Source organism: Scyliorhinus canicula, chromosome 15 (assembly GCF_902713615.1).
Source record: "Scyliorhinus canicula chromosome 15, sScyCan1.1, whole genome shotgun sequence".
NCBI lineage: Eukaryota > Metazoa > Chordata > Chondrichthyes > Carcharhiniformes > Scyliorhinidae > Scyliorhinus > Scyliorhinus canicula.
In genome coordinates, this window is record NC_052160.1 from 88,525,429 (window position 1) to 88,551,707 (window position 26,279).

The following is a 26,279-nucleotide window of genomic DNA, read 5'->3' on the forward strand; positions in this document are numbered from 1 at the left end:
CTCATTGGAAAGCTCCTGGCCATTACTTGATGATCCCTGTGATCGACATTGAGATGGGTGTGCACAAGATGCATGCTCTGCTGCACCATTTTGAGAGCGCTGCTTTACGATTATTTGAATTTTGTTGTTTTCAGTAAAACATTTACACGTGAGACCACGCAGGGAGTATTAGCTATTTGAAATTGAGAGCTGACAAGTGTATTAGTGGCAAATGCTAACTAACTCAATCTAGATTAAATTGCATCCATGGTGCTTTTACAGAAGCATTATTAGATAATTATTTAGAGAAAAAGATAATTAATTGAAAAGTATACAATGAAAGTTTAGTCAGAATGGAGTCTAGATATTTGTTACAGAATTCTCTATCGTAATTTGGCGTGGAATCAAAATTGTGGAGATTTAAACATTAAAGGCTATTCTGTCCTTTGTGACTATCGAACAATTTGCTACAGCAATCCAAAACAAAACCCCACTGCTCTTCCCTATTCTCAAAGCTCTTGTGACTTCCTTGCATGAAAATAGAGACACATACCTTTACAGCAAAGAAGGAGATTGGAATTGATTCTCTAAAACTTACCTGGAGAACAGCAAGAAGGAGCTGCGCTCTGAAAGCTAGTGACTCCAAACAAACCTGTTGGACTTTAACAAGGTGTTGTAATACTTCTTACTATGCCCACCTCAGTCCAACGCCAGCATCGCCACATCATCGTTACCTGGAGAAGTTTACTGGCTTACAAGTCAGTTCATTTAATGCTTTTAACTTTAGGTGATAGTTAAAAGACAAAGCCCAAACATTAAATGTAACTCATCCAGCTTAATAGGCTTGAATATTTTGATTTTAGTTATGGTCAGTCTTGTAATAGTCTTGAAATTTATTCCAGAATTAATGCTATTTTCACCAGTTATGCTCATTAAACTACTCAGCAGACACCAGTTAAATAATAGAACATGTAAAATGGACAGCTAGCCACTCTGCTGCAATGACTCAATTTTATCATTTTTTTTCAATTTTTGCCCCTCAGTCCTAGAAGCTGCTAGCGATGATCGATGGGACCCGGTCTTGTTCCACCCTCCACAGAAACTGGGCATTAACGACCTAGAAGGGCAACGGGTGCTGCAGATAGCTGTTATTATCCACAATCTGTCCATGGAAGAAGGGAACGCCAAGCTGCTAGCTAACCGAACGTGCCTGCGGTTTCTGCTGTTATGTGCTCATAATAGGCATGTCTCACTTAAGCAAATGGGACTGGACACACTGGGGAATGTAATGGCAGAGGTAAGATAAATGGATTCAGTGTGTTCATTCCATTAATGAATCAAACTATTCACCCAGTTCTGAATATCTTGGAATTGAAAAATGTAGGCATCTCTCAGAATTGTATGAAACAAAATATCTGGATTTTTCTAAGCCTGGAGTAGTTTACTGGCTTCAACATTAGTTCATTTGAACAAGCAAAGTTAGAGAGTATTCAAGATGACCATATTGATAGAGTAATAACATTCTAATGGTCCAAGATTTCTTTCCAGTCAGTGCCATTTGTTTGAGTACCTAAACCAATTTTTATTTATTGGTCTTTAATTACCTGCTTGCATTATTAACTGCTCTGCACTTTTTTAAAGAAAATATTTTATTATGGCATTTATAATTTTAACAGTTTTAAACATTAGGTTCCAACAAGAACAAAACAATATAACTAACACCCCCCTCCCCCCCCCCCCCCCCCCCCCCCAAGTAACAAACCCCAGCCAACATGGCTTACACAAACAGGACCTCCTTCCCCAGCCCCCTTTCCACTGGTTTTCCTGACCTTTCTCACACCTCCATGCCTCCTTCCCCCATCCCCCCTGCTGATAGCTTAATTTTTCATGAAGAAGTCTATGAACGGCTGCCACCTCCAGGCAAACCCCTGCAGTAATCCCCTCGAGGAAAATTTAATTTTCTCGAGTCTGAGAAACCCTGCCATGTCACTAACCCATACCCTCGACTTCAGGGGTTCCGAGTCCCTCCATCCTAGCAGGATCCTTCGCCAGACCACTAGGGAGGCAAAGGCCAGGACATCAGCCTCTCTCACCCCCTGGACTCCTGGATCTTCCGACACGCCAAAGGTCACCACCTCTGGACTCGGTACAGCGCCTCACTTTTAATACCTCTGACATAAAGTCAGCAAACGCCTGCCAGAAACCCCTCCCCCTCCGGACATGCCCAAAACATATGAACATAGCAGGACCCCCGACACAGTGCCCACACCTATCCTTCACCCCCTCAAAGAACCTGCTCATCCAGGCCACCATCATATGTGCCCCGTGGACCACCTTAAGTTGTATCAGGCTGAGCCTGGCACATGTCGAGGGTGCATTGACTCGCCTCGGGGCCTCCTCCCATAATCCAGACTCCCAACTCCCCACCCAGCTCCTCTTCCCACTTATCAGCTCCCCTATTATGGCTCCCTCCCACTCCATCAGTTCCTTCTAGATCTCTGAAATCTTCCCCTCTCCAACTCTCGACACCACCTTATCCTGGAGCCCCTGGCGTGCCAGGTGTGGGAAGGACAAAACCTGCCTCTGCACAAACTCCCTCACTTGCAGATACTGGAACCCATTCCCACTTGGCAGCTCGAACTCCACCTCAAAGCACGGGAAGCCCTCATCAACAAAGAGATCTCCAAATCTCTCGATTTTTGCCCGCTGCCACCCCCCCCATCCAACCCCTCCGGAGCGAACCAGTGGTTACCACATATTGGTGCCCACACCGGCGCCCCTTCCAGCCCCATGTGCTGTCGCCACTGTCCCCACACCCTCAGGGCTGCCACTACTACCAGACTTGTGGAGTACCTGGCCAGCGAGAATGGCAGAGTTGCCATTAATAGTGCCCCCAAACTCATGTCTTTACATCAGGCCGCCTCCACCCACTCCCAAACCGACCTCTTCCCCCACTACCTAGTTCCTGGCCATTGCTATATTTGCCACCCACTAATAGTTTATAAAATTCGGAAGAACCAGCCCCCACCCCACGCACCCCCCAGCAACACTCTCCTCACCCGTGGGATTTTACCTGCCCAAACAAATGCCAAGATCACCACACCAGTCGACCCAAATTCAGCTTGTGCAGCTGCTCCCATTCCCGTGCCACCTGGATACCCAAATTCCGTAAGCTCCCCCCTACCACCTAGAGCTGCATCTCCCCCAATCTCTTCTGCCCCCTCGCCTGAATCGAAAAGACTTCACTCTTGTCCATAGTCAATTTAGACTATACCCCGAAAACCGACCAATTTCCTCTAATATCCCCATAATCCCTCCATTCTACCCCTGCGGGTCTGAAATGTACAGAAGTAAATCAGCCACGTAAAGAGAGACCCTGTGCTCCACCCCCCCCCCCCCCCCCCCCATACTATTCCCTGCCAGTCCCCCGCGTTCTGAGTGCCATTATAGCTAGGGCAAAGAGCAGTGGGGAAAGTGGGCACCCGTGCCTCGTCCCCCAGTGCAGCCTAAAATAATCTGAACTCACCCGATTTGTCAGCACGCTCGCCACCAGTGCCTGATATAACAACTGGACCCAGTCCACAAATCCCTGCCCAAACCACCCCAGGACCTCCCATAGGTATACCCAATCCACTCGGTCAAAGACCTTCTCTGCGTCCATGGCAACCGCCACCTCTACTTCCCGTCCCTCTGGAGGCATCATGATCTCATTAAGTAACCTCCTAATGTTGGCCGCCAGATGCCTCCCCTTCACGAACCCCATCTGCTCCTCCCCTATTATCCCTGGCTCACAATCCTCGGGGGGGGGGGTTACTCCCAGCTCCTTTGCCTCTTTGAAAGCGCTTACGAGCAGCGGTCAGGAGCCAGGGCCTTGCCCGATTAGCATCGCCTCTAGCTCCTCCACTACGTCTACCAGCTCAATTGGGGCCCCCAGGTTCCACCAACTCCTCCACCTTCGGGAACTCCAACCTCTCTAGAAACTGCCTCATCCCCTCCACCCTGGCTGGGGGTTGCGACTCGTACAGCTTGCTATAAAAGTCCCTAAATACCCCATAACCCCCACCGGGTCCAAGACCATATTCCCACTCGTGTCCTTCACTTTCTCAATCTCCCTCGCCGCCTCCTACTTCCTCAACTGGTACAGTAGCATCCTGCTCACCTTCTCCCCATACTCGTACACCGCTCCTCGCACTCTTCTCAATTGTCCCACCCCCTTGCCCGTAGATAATAGCCCAAACTCCATATGCAGCCTCTGCCGCACATTTAGCAGCCCCGCCTCCGGATCATCCGCATATCTCCTGTCCACCTGCAGCCTTTCTATCTCCGCCTTCTCCCTTTGTATTGAATCAAAATAAACTCCACCCTGACCACTGCCTTCAGTGCCTCCCATACGCCGCCTGCTGAAACCTCCCCCGTGTCATTAATCTCCACATGTCCCTGGATGGCCTTCCTCACCCGCTCACACACCTCTTCCTCTGCCAACAGTCCCACATCCAGCCTCCACTGTGGGCGCTGGGCCCCCTGGAGCTCCTTAGCTGTTGCGACACCCTCCCCGACCTCAAAGTTGACTGGTCCAGACTCGGATCCAGGACCATATTGAAGTCTTCCCCCTCCCCCACCCCATAATTAACCAATGAGAATCCAGGTCAGGGATTCTCCCCAGCACCTGCCTCATAAATGCAACATTGTTCCAGTTTGGTCCATAAATGTTCACTAACACCAACCAATTTCCCACTCACCATAACATACCCCGCCCCAAGAGTCCGCCACTATACTTCCAACTTCAAACGCTACCCCCTTATTGATAAAAATCGGCACACCTTCATTTTAGAGCCCAATCCCAAGTGAAATACTTGCCCTATCCATCCCTTCCTCAGTCTAGACTGGTCCCCCACCTTCAGGTGAGTCTCCTGTAGCATGGCCACATCCGCCATCAATATTTTAAAATATGCGAACACATGGGCTCTCTTGAGCGGCCCATTCAACCCTCGCACGTTCCACGTGATCAGCCTGTTCGGAGGGGCATCTTACCGATCAACGATAGCCCCTCTAGGGCCTGCCTCCAGCCCGCGTCCCGCGCCTCCATAGGTCTGCCCTCTGGCGCCCACCACCATCGATCCTTCTCCCATTACCTGTGAGAATCCCTTCCCCTGTCAGCAGCACATTCCCCCTCCCACCATGCCAAGTCCCCCAAACAACAACCCCTATCCCCATCCCCCCACTAACCTTCTGCTCACCCCCACTGTGCTTCCATGAACTAGCCCGCCCAAATAGCCTGGCAGACCCCCCCATGGCGCTTAGCACCCTACCCCCCACTGTTTTCCCCCCCTCCTCCCCGCTCAACCATCCTGCTAGTGCAAACAAAAACAACCCCTCCCCAAGCCCAATCGAGGAGATCAACCCCCCATTTTCCAAAAGAGATCAAAAAACAAACCTGAAGCCGAAAAACGGCCCCAAACACAAATTAAACACACTGCCAAAGCATCTCCACCAAAGTTCAATATCCTCCTTCTCCTGCCAGTCCTTTGTTCCTGATAAATTCCATCGCCACCTCCGACGTCCCGAAGTACAGTTCCCGGCCTTCGTAGGTCACCCACCAATGTGCCGGGTACAGCATCCCGATCTTCACCCCCTTCTTGAAGAGGGCCGCCTTGGCTTTATTGAAGCTCGCTGTCCTCTTGGCCAGCTCTGCACCCAGGTCCTGATATATTTGAAATTCACTTCCTTACCAAGTGCAGTGCTTAGTCTGCCTGGTCCACCTCAAGATCCGCTCCTTCTCCAGGAAACGGTGCAATCGCACCACCATCACCCTTGGCAGCTCGTTCCCCTGGGGCTTCCTCATTAGTGCCCTGTGCGCTCAATCTACCTCCAGAGGCCATGCGAATGCACCTTCTCCCAGAAGCTTCCCCAACATACGCGTCGGCGTTAGTTCCCTCACTTCTGTCCGGCAGGCCCACAATCCTAATATTCTGCCTGTGTGACCGGTTCTCCAGGTCTTTGATTTTCTCCTGGAGTCGCCTCTGCTGATCCCGCATCAGCCCCATCTCCGCTGCCATCCAGGTGAGCTGCTCCTAGTGTTTCCCTACCACCTCCTCCATCTTCTGGATCGCCTGACCCTGGGCCTCCAGCCTCGTCTCCACGCGGTCGATCACCGCCTTAATTGAATCCACCACCCGGGTCAGGTCCTCCAGATTCTCCTTTCGTTGCTGGGTGAACTTCCTGTTCAGGAAGCCCACCAGCTGCTCTGTTGACCAGTGAGCCGACAAGGCTGCTTCCTAGCCCTCCGCCATCACCACGTGTGTCGCAGACACCGTACCAGCTTTTGTACTCTGTTCTCTTTTGCGACCGCTTCCTGCCCTCAGCACCATGCACCAGTGGGTCACTCTCTTCTGCTAGCTCTGCTGCACCTTTTTACCTCCTCGCATCCACCCGTTAACCGGGGAAAAGTTCGAAAAAAAACGCTACGAGCGGGAGTCACTAAATGTGTGACTATTCACACCATGGCAGCCACTGGAAGTCAACTGCTCTGCACTTTTAACCAGACTTTTGTCAGACGACAGCTGGATTTCACCTATGAATGTTGGGGAGAGAAGAGAGGAGCAAAGATTGTTTAAATGTTTTGGCTAGGCCAGAGTACAGAGATGTGCACATCAAATTTTTTAACAACTGCAAGACTCCACAGAGGGAGTGACACAAGCCTCCACAGCGAGATCGTAGACAGACTCCACGATGAAAGGAACGCAAGACTCCAGTGCGCAGTCCTTGCATGAACAAGACCATGAGGGTCTAGCAACCTCCTCTGAATAACCAGCAGCAGACAATGCAAGTCTGCCACACTCAAGTGAATAACAGAAAGACTATGACAGTCTGCCATGCTCAAATGCACAGCAAGAAGACTCTGACAGTCTACCCAGCCCAAGTGAATGACAAGACGAGACTGAGGCTCTACCCACTGTATGTGCGACAATTGACGACGGCATCCCACTTCCCATACAAGATGTGCAACGTGACAGACCTCCGCTCGTGTGTACAGAGGCACTCGACAATCACAGAGACTACTGGTGACTCCGGTGACACCACGTTAAATCAATCCTCATCCGCTCGAGCCTCTCCACAAGCAAATGCATTCCTGAACGTTTTGACTCTGGACGTGGAGCATCACGAAACTTCAGAAGATTCAAGTGAACCTGCAATGACTCCAGACGGGGAGCATCGACAAGCCAAAACTGACTCGGATGAAACAGACCGGACTCCAGACGGGGAATCGACAAGCCAAAGCTTATTCAAGTAAGGCGGACTTGACTCCAGACAGGGGGCACTGCGGTCTCCGTGACGGCACGCTCAAGGAAACAGCAGATGCCACAAAGGATGCTGACACGATTAACTGTATGAAGAACTCGTATTATCCATAGCGTGTGGTCCTTGAGCACAACAAACACGACAACAAAACCAACCAACATAACAACAACATCAAAGACAGTAACAAGAAGCTTACCAAAGCAACAACGTCGATAACAAGCACGACAAACACAACGCCACTGGAACTACGACATGGTACAGTTCTGCAAATGCGGGACACTGTGACTGCTCAGCTCAGTACAATGACATACCATGGCAGGACGACACAGATTACACACATCGCTACCACAAGCATCGGAAGAAAAAAAGACTCCAAATCAGACAACGAAGTGATTTGACCATTTCTTGGTTCCTTAAGCACAGGGACACTGACGGTGTTTACAAAGCAATGCCACCATCAACATCGCCCATAATAATTAATGAATTTTGGACTCATGCATATGATTTGGATTTATTGTTTAATGATTACTGTCATAACATGTACATAGCATCGCTTATCTATCTGTTTTTGTTCAATTTTCTTTAAAACTGTACAGAAAATATGTAACACGAAAAAAGGGGGATGTTGTGATATGCATCACTGTAAATACACAAGGGGTTAATGTAAATGCATGTTGACTAGATAGACACCAGAGGGAGCACCAGAGACATGACACACAGACATTCAACCAATAGGCCAGTAAGATAGGACAGGACCAATGGGCATGCACGACACACAGAGGTGACACTACCACAGGGGGGCATTACACCAACCCATATGAAAGGACACAGCACACATGATCTTCCTCTTTCCAGTGGAGACACTCAGTGAGTGTATACAGGGTTGATTGAAACGCATCACACGCACCATCTGGATTGTAGCAGACTGGTTCGTCAGTCTGAGTAGCTATAGAAGGATTAACAGGAGAGTCGAATCCAAGTAGGAGAATCGTTAACAGTTTAATTAATGTGTTGAAGCTATCTCCAAGTCTAAACCTTCCTTTGTCAGAGTGCACATCAAGGAAGCAGCTTATGCTATGTCAAGAGCATAACAAAACAGTTTGTATATACTTGGCCTTGTTTCACGAGATGGTTCCTTCATAAAGTGAGAGGAGAGAAACTATCCAGATCCATATTAGAAAGGCTGACTGTGATGTATCATGCCAATTGGTTCTGATTTGAAATTCTTAATTCATCATCATTGGTTGATGTCTCAAATACAGCACATGGTATGACATTATTGAAGCCTGGTGTATCACAATTGGCATCAGTTAACTAGACTGGCAAAACTTTGTTCAGGCAGACAGAATTTGCAGTGCAGAAGGAAGCCATTCAGCCCATCGAGTCTGCACCGGCCCAAGGGAAGAGCACCCTACTCAAGCCCACACCTCCATCCTATCCCCGTAACATAACCCTACCTAATCTTTTTGGACACTAAGGGCAATTTATCATGGCCAATCCACCTAACCTGCACATCTTTGGACTGTGGGAGGAAACCGGAGCACCTGGAGGAAACCCACGCAGACACGGGGAGAACATGCAGACTCCGCACAGGCAGTGACCCAAGCCAGGAATCGAACCTGAGACCTTGGAGCTGTGAAGCAACCGTGCTAACCACTGTGCTACCGTGCCACCCAAGTGAGATCTCAACCATTTGGTACTCAGGTTTTGAGAATCTAGAGCTATTTCATCCAGCAGAAACATCAACAATAATAATAATAATAACAGCTCTATGTTCTATTGATCTTCGATTAGGATAAGTGATGGGCACAACATCGTGGCCGAAGGGCCTGTACTGTGCTGTACTGTTCTGTGTTAATAATCTTTAATAGTGTCATAAGTAGGCTTACATTAACACTGCAATGACGTTACTGTGACTGTTTGTTGGAATTTCTGCCCGACTATTTAAACTGTAAATAGAATAGACCCAGTTGGAATGGTATCTGATTGACTTAAAGCTTTCTGCAATCCATTCCCCATGGATCAAGGCTGCTTTTAATTCTAACAAACTAGAATTACCAAATAATACAAATTAAGTAAAATAAATAACCTTTATTGTCACAAGTAGACTTGCATTAACACTGCAATGAAGTTACTGTGAAAAGCCCCTAGTAGCCACATTCCGGCGCCTGTTCGGGTACACTGAGGATTCAGAATTCTCAGCTGGTACGGGAATTGAACCCGCGCTGCTAGCCTTGTTCTGCATCACAAACCAGCTGTCTCGCCACTGATCTAAACCAGCCCTAACTCCAAATGAAGAGTTTGCTATTGAACAGTGTAAATATGGTTAAATGTTTGCCATATATTTGGCGTGCAGTATATTGTTCTAACAAACAGTTCCTGTAATTCCCTGCCTGAAAAGTAACTGATGGAATTCCTATCTAGTTTGACGGCAGTGTTCTGAACTGTGGATCTATAGTAAGGGAGGAAATCCTTGTATAATGCAACATGAATAAGTTGCTTTCTACTACTGCCTGTGATGTAAACTTGAAGCCCTGGCTTCAAAAGGGGTTTGCACAGTATCAGTGACTTCCTGCTTCTTCGTACTTTGTCTTTGACAGTCTTGAGTAAAATGACCAGCCGTGCCACAGTTAAGGAAACTTTATGTTGAAGACTACAATCCAGTAGGGCTTATTTAAACTGTCAAAATTAATTCTGCTAACAAATTATGCAAAGAATCTCATCCTGTTCCGCTTGCATGGGTTGAATTTGAGCAAGCCACGTTATTCAAATTTAACATCTTCAAGATGACTTATTCAGACCAGCCCTGCTTGCCGAGTTCTCAAATTTACTTTCCTTTTCAGATGCAGTTGGATCCCATCGACTTCCAAAGTACCCAGGTGATTTTTCACACCATTACAAAATGCCTTTACTCTTCAGACAAGTGGTTTCGAATTCGAGGTAAGTCGACCTCTCTGTAGATAAATAAATAGAGTCTGGTTAATTAATGTGGTTACATGGGTTGCATTGGAACTTGTATGTTTTTAAGTAGGTGCTTTATTGGATTGCTTAATTATTTTTGTGGCAGCTGTATTTTGCCATTTTGGAAAGTGTTGTGCCACCAACAAGTTGATGATCCTCCATTTTTACACTCCCAGTCTGGTAAGGCAACTCTCAAGAACTTTGCTGTTCAACAACGGCCTTTAAAGTAGTTCAATATGTGTTATGATGACATGAAAATAATACTGTTAGGTATTTCTTCACTTGGTGTGACTGATGGGTTGGTTAAAGGGCCATCAATGCGTCGCGTGTTTTGTTCTGTATCCCAGTGCTGCACTCGATGTTTGGAGGCACAAGAATGCCAATGTTGTTGCTTGTATGCTTGCAGATTTCCCTTATTCACATGTGGTTCATGTGAGAAATATATACTCCTAAGCATTAGTGCCTTGATGCTGATTTGTTTTTCCTAGTTTATAGAGTTTTTATATATTTTTATTAATGTTTTTCAATTTATAAAATACAAAATAGAAAAATAAACGAATGCGTGTCTAAATCTGGAATTGCGGCCAACAATCTCCCAATTCGGAAGTGTTACATCATCCCAATTCGGGGCATGTACTGTCACCAGCACCACTGATTTACCCTCCAGTGACTATCATATACCTACCTTATTGGTCTGCAACAACCTTTCCCGCTAGAAAGTGGAATTTATAATGTTTACTTTGAAGAAGGATTTTTTTACAACATAACTATTCAAATAAATTATAATCAATGTCTATATTGAGTGTTGATATCCGCAACTAGAGATAAGAACTGTAGGATATCTTATGGCACTGTAAAAAAAAAAAAAAAAAAAAATGAATATATTGCTGTCTGTGCTGCAAAGGCAACAGAATTGGGATTCAGATCTGCTGATTTCCCCACATTGAGCTCAGATGTGGCATGTGCAACCTGAATGAGGCAAAATTAGTTTAAAAGTAGAAAAGTGGTGGCTCTCCCACTGGAGGACTGATCTTTTTGCCCTTTATCTTGGGTGCCACTGGTTGTTTATTTCTTGGAAACTTATACTTATCGGGATAGAGTTATTTCTTTGCTGGGATGCCCAGACAAAACAAACCTAAGAACGCTTTGAGCAGAAATTCGTCAACTGAGTGTAGCCTCTCGGGCCGGCTCAACAGATGGAATAATATGGAGTCTGTTTCTTTTTCTCCATCCACTCTACTAACGGCCTAGGTTCTCACTAGTATTTTGATGAAAGAGTTTGAAAAACACCGTCAAAATGTGTCGGAGGATCTCAAAAGATCAATTGAAGAGGCCTTGGCCCCCACTCATGTGGTGCTGGGTAAAAACTAGTAAGACCGTCGAAGTCCAGAGAGTCATGATCAAGAGAATGGAAGTCGCTTTGTAGGACCACAGTGATCGGATTGCCACGCTGGAGTCCAATCTGACTTTGCTGGATGAAACTAACAAGTCATTAAGAAACAAGCTGAATGACCTGGCGAACAGGCCCAGCCGGCAGAAAATCCGGATTGTGGGGTTGCCGGAGGGGATCAAGGGTCATACCCCCACAGAATACTTCTTGGACATGTTTCTCAAAATGGAGGTGAGGATGGGTTCACAGCCCTGCCTGAACTAAACCGGGCCCATCACTCATTTCAACTGAAGACCAACCGTGTGCGGTAATTGTAAGATTCCACAGTTTTGAAGAAAAAGAAACGGATCTGCGATGGGCATGGGCACACCATGATTTCAAGTGGGAAGGCCACTCCATTAGGCCTTATCAGGACATGGGGGCAAAGTTAGTGAAAAAAAGAGCCGCATTTAATGGAATGAAAGATGCTCTGTACAAAAGTGCAGTCAGTTTTCGGATGGTCCATCCAGCTCATCTTAGAGTCACGTTTGAGACAAAAGTTAATTTTTTCGACATGCCGGGAGATGCGGACACTTTTGTTAAACGGCACAAGATGTGCGCTGTGTAATTTAGTTTATGGCTCTGTTGTACATCTTGTATTTCTTGTTTTTTCTTGTTCTTGTGGGGTTGTGTTCTTATTGCCGTTGATTAGATTTGAGGTTCTCTACATTAATGTATGGTTTTTGTTCTTTTTTCAGCATTGTTATTTGGTTGTGCGACTTTTAGACTTTAGTGGGGTGTGCACATTAATTGGGGCCTCAGCATGTTATTATTTTTAGTTTTCTCCAATTCGGAATCTTCCAGCTAACTAGGAAATTAATTAACGGGAGTGATTTTGGAGGGTTCGCTGCAGCTCATTATAGTAATTTTTTAGAAAATGAGCTTAAGGGTTTTTGTTTTGTTTGGTCTTATGAAATGCAGGTTTTAGTTTTAGGATAAGTCTTTATTTGCCTCGCCTTCATTTGTTTTTGGATGTGGTCACATTCGTTGGTGATGGCATTTTTGGGAGGTGGAGGTAGTTTGCTGACGGTGTCTGTTGGTTTTCCTTGGTTCAGTCTTCTGACTTGGCTTGGAGGTCATCTTGGGTGGATCTTTGTGCTCTACCGTTTCCCTTGGTGGGAATGGCTGACTCTGGATTAAGGCGTGGTGGGAGACCTCCAATCCATTGGTCACCTGGAATATTAGAGGTTTGAATGGCCCAGTGAAGCGATCAAGGGCATTTGCCCATCTCAAGAGGTTAAGCTCCAATGTTTTTTGCAGGTGACCCACTTGCGCAAGGGATCAGACAAGGCTGCGCAAGGGGTGGGTTTGGCAGGTTTTTCATTCCGGTTTTGGTGGCCGAGCCAGAGGTACGGCAATTCTAATTAATAAAAGAGTTCAGTTTTCCTCATCCAAAGTACATTACCTCACACTTGTCAGGATTAAACTCCATCTGCCATTTCTCTGCCCAAGACTCCAACCAGTTTATGTCTTGCTGTATCCTCTGACAATCCTCTTCACTATCCACAAATCCACCAATTTTTGTCGTCTGCGAACTTACTAATCAGACCAGCTACGTTTTCTTCCAAATCATTTGTATACACCATGAAATCCAAACCCAGTTCAAGTTATTGTCTACTAGCAGAGTGGTACGTCAGTCACAGCGCTCCAGGGGCTCTTTTAACAAGTACGGGGAGAAGGCCAGTCATCTTCTGGCGCACCAACTCAAACATCAAGTGGCCTCTCGGGATATTAATCATTGCCGCATCTCCCCAGGTCAGTGCAGCACGGTAGCATTGTGGATAGCACAATTGCTTCACAGCTCCAGGGTCCCAGGTTCGATTCCGGCTTGGGTCACTGTCTGTGCGGAGTCTGCACATTCTCCCCGTGTCTGCGTGGGTTTCCTCTGGGTGCTCCAGTTTCCTCCCACAGTCCAAAGATGTGCAGGTTAGGTGGATTGACCATGATAAATTGCCCTTAGTGTCCAAAATTGCCCTTAGTGTTGGGTGGGGTTACTTGGCTATGGGGATAGGGTGGAGGTGTTGACCTTGGGTAGGGTGCTCTTTCCAAGAGCCGGTACAGACTCGATGGGCCGAATGTCCTCCTTCTGCACTGTTAATTCTATGATAATCTATGATGAATGACAATGGCCCCAGAACTGATCTCGTCACAGCCTTCCATTCAGAAAAGCACCATTCACCATTCCCTTTTAGCCTTCCTAACTCCAACCTTAAATTCAACCCCACTTGCTTTATATTCTTCAGCCGAAGCCTTTTAAACCTTACGAATGCTTCCTTTTTCTTTTTGACAAGGTTCATAATATCCCTCGTTACCCAGGGTTCCCTATACTTGCCATCCTTATCTTTCATCCTCCCAGGTACATGCCAGTCCTGAATTCTAATCAACTGACATTTGAAAGCCTCCCATATGCAGGATGTTGATTTTCCCTCAAACAGCCTCGCCCAGTCAACACTCCAGATCCAGCCTAATGCTGTCTAGCACCTTCACCTGAGGACCACTCTTGTCCTTATCCATAAGCATAAGAATTATGATCATTGTTCCCAAAATGATTTCCTACTGAAACTTCGATCGCCTGGCAGGGCACAATCCCTAGCACCAGGTCTAACATGGCTCCTTCCCGAGTTGGGCTATTTACATGTTCTTTCAAGAAACCCTCCTGAATGCCCCTTACAAATTCTGCTCTATCCAAGCATCTAGCAGTAAGTGTGTCCCAGTCAATATAAGGAATGTTAATATCACCCACCACAACAATCCTATTGTTTATGCATCTTACCAAGATCTGTCTGCATATCTGCTCCTCTATCTCCCGCTGGCTGTTAGGAGGTCTGTAGTAAACCCCCAACATTATGACAGCACCCTTCCTATTCCTGAACTCTACCCATATTGCTTCGCTGCCTGAATCCTCCCTCAGCACAGCTGTGATATACTACTTAATCAATGATGCAACTCTCCCACCACGTTTGCACCCCCTCTATCCTGCCTGAAGCAATAAAATCCTAGAATGTTTGGTTGCCAAACCTGTCCCTCTTTCAACCACGTTTCTGTAATAACAACACCATCATAATTCCACGTCTAATCCAAGCTCCATGTTCATCTGTCTTACCTGAAATACTCCTGCTGCGTTGAACAAGCACTCCCTGCCTGTTCTTCCTTTTAATCTTACTGGCCGTAGTCTGTAGCTCGTCCTGTTATTTCTCCTGCTGACCTACTGCTCTGGTCCCCACCCCTCTGCCATACTAGGCAGTTCAATCTGTTTCTCTGACTTCCTTACTAGCTTTTGTTTCTAACCCCTCTTTACTATCCTCTGACTTCCTGCATTGGTTCCCATCCCCCTGCCACTTTAATTTAAACCCTCCCCAACAGCGCCAGCAAACAACACACCGAGGACATGTATGTTAAAGACAGTGAGGTTGGAGCAGCAGAGGCTGGTGAATTACATTTTTGAGGTGGATCATCAGTACTTGCTTGATCCTACACCAGAACTATTGGCAAGTAGGAAAAAAATCCAAACCCAGTTCAAGTTATTGTCTACTAGCAGAGTGGTACGTCAGTCACAGTGCTCCAGGGGCTCTTTTAACAAGTACGGGGAGAAGGCCAGTCGTCTTCTGGCGCACCAACTCAAACGTCAAGTGGCCTCTCGGGATATTACTCATTGCCGCATCTCCCCAGGTCAGTGTGGCTCTTGGATCCTTTTACCACGATCTTTATAGATCAGAGCTCCCTCCAGATAAATCGGTCATGTCCAACATTTTGGACAGCCTACCCATCCCAAAGGTTGAAGTGGATAAGAGCAGTGAGTTGGACTCCTCTTACGCCCCAATGAGATGATGCCATCTTGCAAGGCCCCTGGTCCCGATTGCTTTCCGATTTAATTTTACGGAGCAGCTTGTACCTTTATTATTGGACATGTTCAATGGTTCTTTATCTCGGGGTGTCTGCCTCTGACCCTCACTCGAGCCTCGATTTCACTGCTTCTTAAGAGGGACAAGGATCTGACGAGTGTGGCTCATACCGTCTTACCTTTTGAATGCGGACGTCAAGTTGCTTTCTATGGTGTTGTATCTCCGGTTAGAGACTTGCCTCTCAAATATAATTTTGAAGGATCGAACGGGATTCGTGCAAGGCCAACAATTGTTCGCCAATATATGTCATCTGTTCAATGTCATCCGTATCCTTTCCTCAGTGCCGAACCCGAGGTGATAGTGTCTCTTGATGCTGAAAAGACGTGCAGACTCCGCACAGACAGTGACCCAGCAGGGAATCGAACCTGGGACCCTGAAGCAACAGTGCTCTCCACGTGCGCTACCGTGCTGCCCGTGGCTAATACATTGTGTATTTATTGTATATCCTATATTTTACATGTATTGAACGATCTGCCTGGACTATACACACAACAATACTTTTTGTTGGACCTCAGTACACGTGACCAATCTAAATCTTGTTCGCCTGGGCAATCGAGCCTCTCTCTATAGCATTGAGGTCCTCTAGTCAATGAAGAGGTATTATCCAAGATGGGGTACAACATCAGGTGTCTCTCTGAGGATGACCTACCTCTTTATGTTACAGGCCCAGCCCCCTCCATTGATGGCTAAATTAAGTTGCTCAACACCTTCAGCTCCTTCTTGGGTTATAAACTAAATTTAGGCTCGAATGAATGTTTCCCGTTAACCCCCCTGGGAGGCAAGCCCAATTGGGGAACGTTACGTTTTCGCCTTTCTAATAATAAACTTTCACTATTTGGGGGTCGGGGTACCCCACAACTGGGCCTCATTTCAGAAATTGGATTACACAAGCCTGATTTAATAGTGTCAAAATAGATTTGCAGTGGTGGAACAACCTTCCCCCATCCTGGCATGTAGGATTCAAATTATTAAAATGATTGTGCTCCGAAGGTTTTTCTTTTTCTTTCAATGTCTTCCCATTTTTCTACCCAAATCCTTTTTCATCATGGTTAACAAATTTATATCCCCTTTTATTTGGACAGGTAAGAATCCCAGAATCCACATCATTCTGCTCCAAAGCGATAGACCAAAGGGGGGGACCCTCTCCAATGTGGGCTGCTAGCATTCAAAAAGTGTTGTTGTGGATCAGTGACCCCAATTCTAATTAAGCACAAATGGAAGCTTGCTCCTCCACTATTTCTGCTCTTCTTGCCATAGCCACTGCACCATTGGTGGATTTTCCTCAAACCCAATGGTGGTCTCCTCTTAGAATTTGGAAACAATTTAGACAGCACTGTAAGCTCTTTTTCCTGCCTTCACTTGCCTCGATTTGCAAATCACTTTTTTGCACCTCCTGACTTTGACCCAGCATTTCATTTACTTCATGGGAAGGGACGGGTTTGGAGCGTATTGGGGACCTGTTTGTGGAGGGAAAGTTTGCAAGATTTAGCAAGTTAGCTGATAAATTCCAGGTGCCCAATTTTACCCCTTTTTGATATTTTCAAGTTTGCGACTTTTCGCAGAAAGCTTTTCCTTCCTTTCCTTGGCACAACTACCTCCCTTGAAGAGGATTCAGACCCTGGCTCTGCCTGGCGAGAGGTCTATTTCGGTGATATATGGCCATTTTCCCTCGGATTCTGCTCCATAAAACGTTGTGAGGGCAAAATGGGCTGCCCACTGAATTGGGCCCTGTTCTTATTGGTGAGTTTTGGAGTGAGGCCCTTCACAGGGTCAACTCCATGTCCTCATGTGCTCAGTTGAGTCTAATTTTTTTTTTTGTCGAAATACACAAAATATATTTAATGCATCTCCAAGGATAAAATGGACGTTTATTAATTAAACTGTCACATAAATAAACAAGTGCATAGAAAATGATGCTTAGAAACATTTTTTACAACTATGTACATTTTTTTTTACACACATTCTTTAGTGTAGCTTTCAGTTTTTCTTTATTAAAATTATCTTCATTATCATTATATGGTTTAATACTGATGCACTAATCAGTCAGATTGTTAATCATGTTTTGAAAGAGCAATGTAAAAAAAAAAAACAATTTACAGGACCACAAAAGACTGAAATTTAAACGGTTTATAATTTTCCGCCTCATGAATAAAAATGAAACCCATTTCTCACGAATGAGTACTCTGACTCGGAATATTTTACATCTACTACTTCATGTATTCATCTCAAAGGGACATAAAAATAAATTCACATTAAAAGGAAAAAAACACTCAAATGAGTATAATTCCGTTCCGGTGGGGTACGGGAGAGAAAAGGCAATTGTCCTAGTCACAGAAAACAGGGATGTATGGACACGATGTGTACCCGAACTTTAAAAATAATTTTAAAAGTATATTCCCCTCCCGCCCCATCTAGTAGTCATATAGTCAGCCGTCCATTCTTGAGACAATAAAAAGAAACTGCAATAATGTTTAAATATTAAAAAATCTTGGGAAAGTACCACAGATGCCTTATGTTCATTGAAAACAATTCAGAAATTGCAGGTTCAGCATTTCCCTTCACCATTATTTCTTTCTGAACTATGTACTTTTAAACTAACAAGACATGATGGTTTTACATGATCTCTACAGATTTACCATAAACCCGTCGTATTGCTTTGTAATGGATGCTAGACGAGAATCAGACCTTCAAATTATCCCGCATTTATTTCCAGATGAGATTTTGTATCTCATTGAACAAACTTTATGGTGTATTTCAAGAAGACGACCATCATCCCTGTACCAAAATAAGTCCAGCAGCGTGCCTTAATGACCATCGTCCAGTGGCTCTGACATCCATCATCATGAAGTGCTTAGAAAGGTTAGTCATGGCACGAATCAACTCCAGCCTCCCGGATTGCCTTGATCCACTACAGTTTGCCTACCACTGCAACAGATCCACAGCAGACACCATCTCCATGGTCCTGCACTCTACCCTAGAACACCTGGATAACAAAACATCTATGTCAAACTTCTATTTATCGACTACAGCTCAGCCTTCAACACCATCATTCCTACGAAACTCATCACCAAACTCCTTGGCCTCGGCTCCTTCCTCTGCGACTAGATCCTGAACTTTCTAACCCACGGGCCACAATCAGTAAAGATAGGTAACAATACCTCCTCCACGATCATCCTCACCCCAGTGCCCCACAGGCTGTGTCCTCAGCCCCCTACTATACTCCTTATACAACCTATGACTGTGGCCAAATTCCCCATCAACTCGATTTTCAAATTTGCTGATTACACCACCGTAGTGGGCCGGATTTCAAACAATGACGAGACAGAGCATAGGAATGAGATAGAGAATCTGGTGAACTGGTGTGACGACAATAATCTCTCCCTCATTGTCAACAAAATGAAGGAGATTGTCATCGACTTTAGAAAGCATAGTGGAGAACATGCCCCTGTCTACATCAATGGGAACGAAGTAGAAAGGGTCGAGAGCTTCAAGGTTTTAGGTGTACAGATCACCAACAGCCTGTCCTGGTCCCCCCCATGCCGACACTATAGTCAAGAAAGCCCACCAACGACTCTACTTTCTCAGAAGACTAAGGAAATTTGGCATGTCAGCTACGACCTTCACCACGTCTACAAATGCACCATAGAAAGCATTCTTTCTCGGGTTATCCCAGCTTGGTATGGAGCCTGCTCTGCCCAAGACCGCAGGAAACTACAAAAGGTCGTGAATGTAGCCCAGTTCATCACGCAAACCAGCCTCCCATCCATTGACTTTATCTATAATTCCCGCTGCCTCAGAAAGGCAGCCAGCATAATTAAAGAGCCCACGCACCCTGGACATACACACTTCCACCTTCTTCCGTCAGGGAAAAGATACCAAAGTTTGAGGTCACGTACCAATCGACTCAAGAACAGCTTCTTCCCTACTGCCATCAGACCTTTGAATGGACCTACCTCGTATTAAGCTGATCTTTTCTCGAGACCTTGCTATAACTGTAACATTATATTCTGCAGTCTCCTTCCTTCCCTATGTACGGTATGCACTGTTTGTACAGCATGCAAGAAACAATACTTTTCACTGTATACTAATACATGTGACAATAATAAATCAAAATTATTCATTAAAATAAAACTTTTCTAGTAAGAAGTTCAGTGTTAGAAAAAGATAGATTCATTGTAAAATCACTGTGTCCTACTATGTTGGGTTGCAAAGGGAACAATGTTAAATATTTTAAAATTTAAAAATATACTGAAGTCCCTCGCCAGACCTTCGTGAGATTGAGACTGAATTATTCCACGTAGTTGGCTTGGAATTTTCCGCTATGGTAGGAGCAGAATTTTCAGCAGTTCCAATCCTGTTGCAGCATATGATAATGAAGTGCTCCAGTAAAGAAGTAAAAAAAAAGTATTTCTACAAAGGACAAAATACCAGCAACCCTCTGTTAAGTGCATCTCTTATCGCAGTATGGCTGCACAGAAGCACAGTGGTTAGCACTGTTGCTTCACAGTTCCAGGATCCCAGGTTCGATTCCTGGTTTGGTCACTGTCTGGGCAGAGTCTACACGTTCTCCCTGTGTCTATGTGGGTTTCCTCTCACAGTCCAAAGATATGCAGGTTGGGTGGATTGGCAATGCTAAATTGCCCATAGCGTCCAACTGGGTTACGGGGATAGGGTGGATCATAGAATCATAGAATTTACAGTGCAGAAGAGGCCACTTGGCCCATTGGGTCTGCACCGGCCCCAGGAAAGAGCACCCCACTTAAGCCCACATCTCCACCCCATCCCAGTAACCCCACCCAACCCTTTTGGACACTAAGGGCAATTTAGCGTGGCCAATCCACCTAACCTCAAAATCTTTGGGCTGTGGGAGGAAACCAGAGCACCCGGAGGAAACCCACGCAGACACGAGGAGAACGTGCAGACGCCACACAGTGACAGAAGCCGGTAATCGAACCTGGAACCATGGAGCTGTGAAGCGACAGTGCTACCCACTGTGCTGCCCTGCCGCCAATTGTGGGCTGAAGCAGGGTGCTCTTTACAAGGGCCAGTGCAGACTTGATGGTCCGAATGGCCTCCATCTGCACTATATATTCTATGATCATGAATTGCTAATGACAGTCATGGAGTTCTTACCAGCAATCCAAAAGAACAAGCTGGAACTCATTTGTTCAGTGGTGGCACACCCGTTTTGAGACGAGATGAAATTTGAACCATTTGACAAACGCTAACATCATAGAATGAACTTTCTGAAATGGTGCAAGCCGACAGCAGCAGCATAAAAATATATATATTTTTAACTTTGGTGTTTAAAATGAAAATCAAGCCTCGTGGATGCCACTCAGAAGAATGTGCTTGATTTTACTGCAGCTAGTTCTGTCAGATGATACTGGGCTGCAGTGGTACAGCATCACACCTCATGAGAAAGGAATATGAGCAACATGTTATTACAGATGTACTTTTGTCAAAAGTTAACCTTCAAATGGCACTGATATCCTAGAAATAAGCACACCGACTACAGCATGACCCCCCTCCCACACTCCCCAAACCACAAACGATGAAGGTTGTGTAGATCAAAGCGGCTCTTCATTCATTTGGGTGAAACTGTATTGGAAGCTTGCAGCACCAAATGTCCTTCTTGAGCTCCATTCAGCACTTGGAGTGAGGCGTGTGCAGATGGTTCAATTAATTGAGCACCCCCCCCCAACGTATTTTCAATTGTTGATTGGTAGGTCTTTAAACTTCAGCTAAGCTGTCTACAAATATCAACTTCAGAAAAAGAATAACCTACACTTCATTATATACACTGTATGGTATGGGTTATAATGGTTACAAAGAGTTTAACTGCCTGTGAAAACCAACATAAAGGAATGCATAGCAGCTTCATACTCAAGGTTCAAACAGCAATATAGACAAAAAAAAGTGGCACCTGTAAACAAAAGTTAACTAGCGATTAGCCGTCTCTTCCAACTTGCCGCACATCTCTACCACATGCCCAGCCAAACCTGTATGCAAGCTTGGGGCTGTCTGCAGGCATACACTGCTGTAAAAAGGTATAAAGGGCTTCATCAACAGTGTTGAAATAAGCAGGTCAAATTCCGATCAGTGGAACACCCACTTCCCTGCACTCAAACTTGAGTGCCATATTGAGATGGAAAAGCAAGAGTTAAGAGTTTGAAATCCCATATTACTTGCTAACTGAAACCTACTACTAGTGCAGCTAACATCAACTGTACAATTCTATATTTTGGGGAGGAAGGAAGAGAGCATGGAGAGTTAAAAATCCCACAAAATGTTTCAACAATGGGCGTCGTAAAATGCTGGAGTCCTCCATTCATATGCCCCAGCTGTCTAGCTCGTTGGATATGCAACTATTCTGTGTCTTGGCTCCGAATTGAGAGGATAGTTGGCTGGGAGAAGGCACAACCTGTAAGAAAGAACAGCGGTGATTAATTTAAGACTATGAATTAAGACTGGTACACATAATCGGGCTGTCACCATCTGGCTTTGCTGTGCTATCATAGTTATCTATATTTTTGAATTATTTCCTACCTATTCCCAAAAGAACCTCGCTCCTCCTTTCATTCTATTTTTTAAAAAAATACAATTATATTCAAGTTTCCTATATGTCCAAATGCATTTCAAACAAATACAAATAATATGGTTTAAAAAAAAATATTTGTTGCAGTTATAGATAGTGAGAGTTGGGGAGAACATTTATAATAATCTTTGCACAGCATTATAATTCATTACCCACAGTCACTGTGAAATCCCACTCTGGATTAAAAAGTACTATTTAAAATCTCTGCAAATTCCTATTGAGTTAAAGACACTTGTCAACTTATTTCCTTTTAATGGGTACTTGAGCCTTGCTAAAATCAGACAAGCCCTACGCCCGTTTCTGAATGAACACAGTACAGCATTTCTTTGTTCAGTGACACGGATGGGGTTTCAATATAAGTTTGATGATAGGCAAACCACTGAGTTGTCACTCTGGAATCCATCACATTAAGTTACACTAGATAAACATTACAGTCTAAAAGCATGCTAAAGCCTCTTTGCATCAAAAACCGAACAAACTACTTGTTCCCCAAATTTGTAGTGCATAGTCTTAAATTTTGTGCCACTCACAAATTAAAGGTTTATAATTGCATTCAGAGAATCGTATGATTTTCCTCAAGGTTTGCGCATTTATTCAACTTGTTGAAAATTTGTAGCTTTTTCATCAACTCAAAAGTTTTTTCACATCCATTCATTGGATGTGGGTGCTGCTGGCAATGCATTTGTTGCCCATTCCTAGTTTTCCTCGAGAATGTGAGCCACCTTCTTGAATTGTTGCAGTCCATCTGGTGCAAGAATACCCTCAGTGCTGTTTGGAAGAGAATCTAGGAAGGGAAGCCAAAAAATTGAATGCCCATAAAAATGGGTATCTCAATGACTCATTCACTCCTTGAATGGAAAACTATGTATTCTTAAGTACAGTTGAGTCTAATTCAGTTTAAGATGTTACACAGGACACACATGACTAAACCAAGGATGAGTGGGTTTTTCCCAAATGTTGAGGATAGATGTGATCACTGTTTTCTTGGCGTGGCCAGCATTTTCTAGTCCTGCCCCAAACTTGCAGGCTTCTGGGCTTCATTCTTTAATACCATGTTGGAAATACTTCATGTGGATTTAGATCCGTGTCCGTTGGCGGCCATCTCTGGGGTGTCGGATTCACCAGTGATTCAGTGTGGGGCAGAAGCAGACTTTGTCACCTTAGCCTCACTGATAACCTGGATGCGAATATTGCTTGGTTGGAGGTCTCCAACTCCGTCCAGTGCCTCCTTGGGTGGGTGACTTAACATCATTCCTACACTTGGAAAAAGCCAAATTCAGGGGGTCAGTGGCAAAGTTCTAACTAAGATGGCAACCATTTATTTCCTTTTTTAAGGGTTTAGCCGCCATCTGTTGTTTGGGGGTTTAGGTTAATTTCAGTATTTATGTTAATTACGTGTTGAGTTTTTTAAAAACTTTATTTGCTTGTGAGTTTTTTTGCATTCTGTTCTGGTTTCTTTGATTGTTTTGAGAAGAAAATTCTGATAAACATGCTTTAAAGAAAATGTTAAAATTAAAACTTGTTGAAAACAGGAAAGGCTTTTTCCTATTGATGTAATTGCTTCTTTTTACGGCATGCGTTTGAATTGAATTTGCAATTAATATTAGTGGGATTAACTAGGGGTAATTGTCAAAGTTGAATCAAGTGCATGAATGCAGGTGCTTGCCTAAACCAAGGAAAATTATTGCTGAAAAATAAAGTAGTGAGGTGTGTATGAATGCACACATGGACCATCAGGCAGGAAATCTTTGTAAACTGGTTTTGTGAGAAATAATATGACCAGTTATTATCATTATTTCCCAACCGTCATTGATATGCTTGGACCAAACCTTATATAAATAATTTGAAATATTCTGCTCAGAGAACAACTGTGGAGAGAGAAACAGAGTTAATGTTTCACGTTTGGTTCTGACAAAAGGTCACACATCTGAAATGTTAATTCTGTTTATCCCGCCACAGATATTGCCTGGCCTGCCAAATATTTCCAGCATTTTATATTGATATTTCAGACTTCCAACATCTGGAGTATTTTTATTTTTATTAATTTGCCCTCTGTATCTTGACTTTGCACAAGTGTATAATCCCTGAATTAACCCGTTTCTCATATTTTTCTATTTCTGAGAAGTGAAGCTATTCTGCATTGAAAGGATTGACTCTTTTTTTCTTGATTCTAGGAATGGAAATCTTGGCTAATCTTTGTAAAATTGAGGAGAATGTAGATATTATCTGTGAGTGTGTGGAACAGGAATCCTATCGAGAGATTGTGAACCATTTGTCTCTCCAAGATATCTTGCTCTTACTGGCCAGTCTGGAAGCTCTGTATATGCTGTCGAGCCTGGGAGAGGTTACCTGCACCAAGATCATCAAAGTGGAGAGAAGTATCGGTGAGTTAGGATGCTGCTTTTCCTTTATAGAGAATCACTCTGATTTTGGTAAGTTGGAATACTTTTTATAAAAGTGTCAAAGAAGTGTTTCCTACCCATTGTAATTCTATTGATAAATAGTCTATGCTCTACCCCTGACATTATCTCTATACTAATCTCAGTACAGTAGTGTAATTGTTTCAGAAATTGTAGTTTCTTTCATGACCCCTACATTCCTTTTTGAAATCTGGGCCAATAAATTTTGTATTGTATTACGATTCACAATTTGTGCAGAAATTAGGAATTTCAATTGAATGCTCAATGCGAGATATGGGAAGGACATAGAAAGGTTTTAAAACCAACTGACAACAGAGACAGTAATGATGAAGAGCAATGCAATGAGCAAATAAAAGCACATGGAAAATATGTACTAAATACTACAAACATTGGTGCTTTACTTCTGTTAACGCACCACAGGCATTGGTCCCGTTGTCCTGTGTATTGGCCAAGAAAAATATTTTTTGCTGGATTAAAAATCCAGCCGTGAGGATCATAATTTCATTAATGCTATGTATCATTTATGTCCTAAAATCTGTTAAAGGATCTTAAATGGATTGCAGTACAGTCCAAATTTAAATCTATTTTAAGCCTTGGGGTAGTGTGTAAGGGACAAAGCATGACTTTGTAGTAAATTTAATAAATTGCAATATTGCTTTAAATATCATCACCTGGAATCTCCACAGGATTCTCCTAATCAGCTGCCCCAATTTGTCAGACACCTTGGGGAAAGGTGTAAAAAGCTAAATCTACTTACATAGTATCTCAGATTTCTGCTGAATCTATGGTGCGAGATCAGGAGGATACTGTTCAAATTCTCTCTCATCTATTTGCTTTATTTGTTGGTCTCACTGGACAACCTACACTGAGAGCACTTGGGGATTGCAGCAGTAATGTTAGATGAATTGTAATATATTTTTTAATAAACATTTTATTTAGGTATTTATGGTTTTATAACAGTAACAAAAGAAACAGTGTACACATAAATATAAAGCCGTCTTCCCCTCACAGGTCCCACCTCTTACTCTACACTAAACTACCCCCACGCCCCTTTCTGCTGACGGTTAATTTTCCCTAAAGAAGTCAACGAACGGCTGCCACCTCCGGACGAACTCGAACATTGACCCTCTCAGGGTGAAGTTGATTTTCCCCAGAAAAGCTAGCCATGTCAGATAGCCAGGTCTCTGACTTCGGGGGCTTTGAGTCCCTCCAAGCTAATAATATCCATCTCCGGTCTACCAGGGAAGCAAACGCCAGAACGTCTGCCTCTTTCTCCTCCTGGATTCCCGGGTCTTCCGACACTCCGAAAGTTGCCACCTCTGCACTCGGCGCCACCCTTGTTTTCAGTACTTTGGACATGACCTCCGCAAACCCCTGCCAGAACCCCTAAGCTTCGGGATTGCCCAGAACATATGAACATGGTTCGCCGGTCCTCCCACACACCTTGCGCACCTATCTTCCACCCCAAGGAACCTGCTCATCCGGGCCACTGTCATGTGGGCCCGGTCAACGACCTTAAATTGTATCAGGCTGAGCCTGGCACATGTTATGGACGCGTTGACTCTGTTCAACGCATCTGCCCAGAGACCGTCCTCTATCTCTCCACCTAACTCCTCTTCCCATTTGTGTTTCAGCCCCTCAGTCTGTGTTTCCTCTGACCCCATAAGTTCCTTATAAATATCCGAAACCCT

The 26,279-nt window shown here is 44.5% G+C and overlaps 1 protein-coding gene across 1 annotated transcript in view; it reads left to right on the forward strand.

Annotated features, from left to right (window-relative positions):
• The window catches only part of LOC119978252 (AT-rich interactive domain-containing protein 2-like), a 346,118-nt gene that overhangs the window by 215,328 nt on the left and 104,511 nt on the right, over positions 1 to 26,279 (forward strand). Inside the window, exons 8-10 of the mRNA XM_038819734.1 lie at positions 1,023 to 1,276; positions 10,122 to 10,218; positions 24,343 to 24,552. Coding sequence (XP_038675662.1) covers positions 1,023 to 1,276; positions 10,122 to 10,218; positions 24,343 to 24,552 — 561 coding nt within the window. The remainder of the gene's footprint in view (positions 1 to 1,022; positions 1,277 to 10,121; positions 10,219 to 24,342; positions 24,553 to 26,279) is intronic.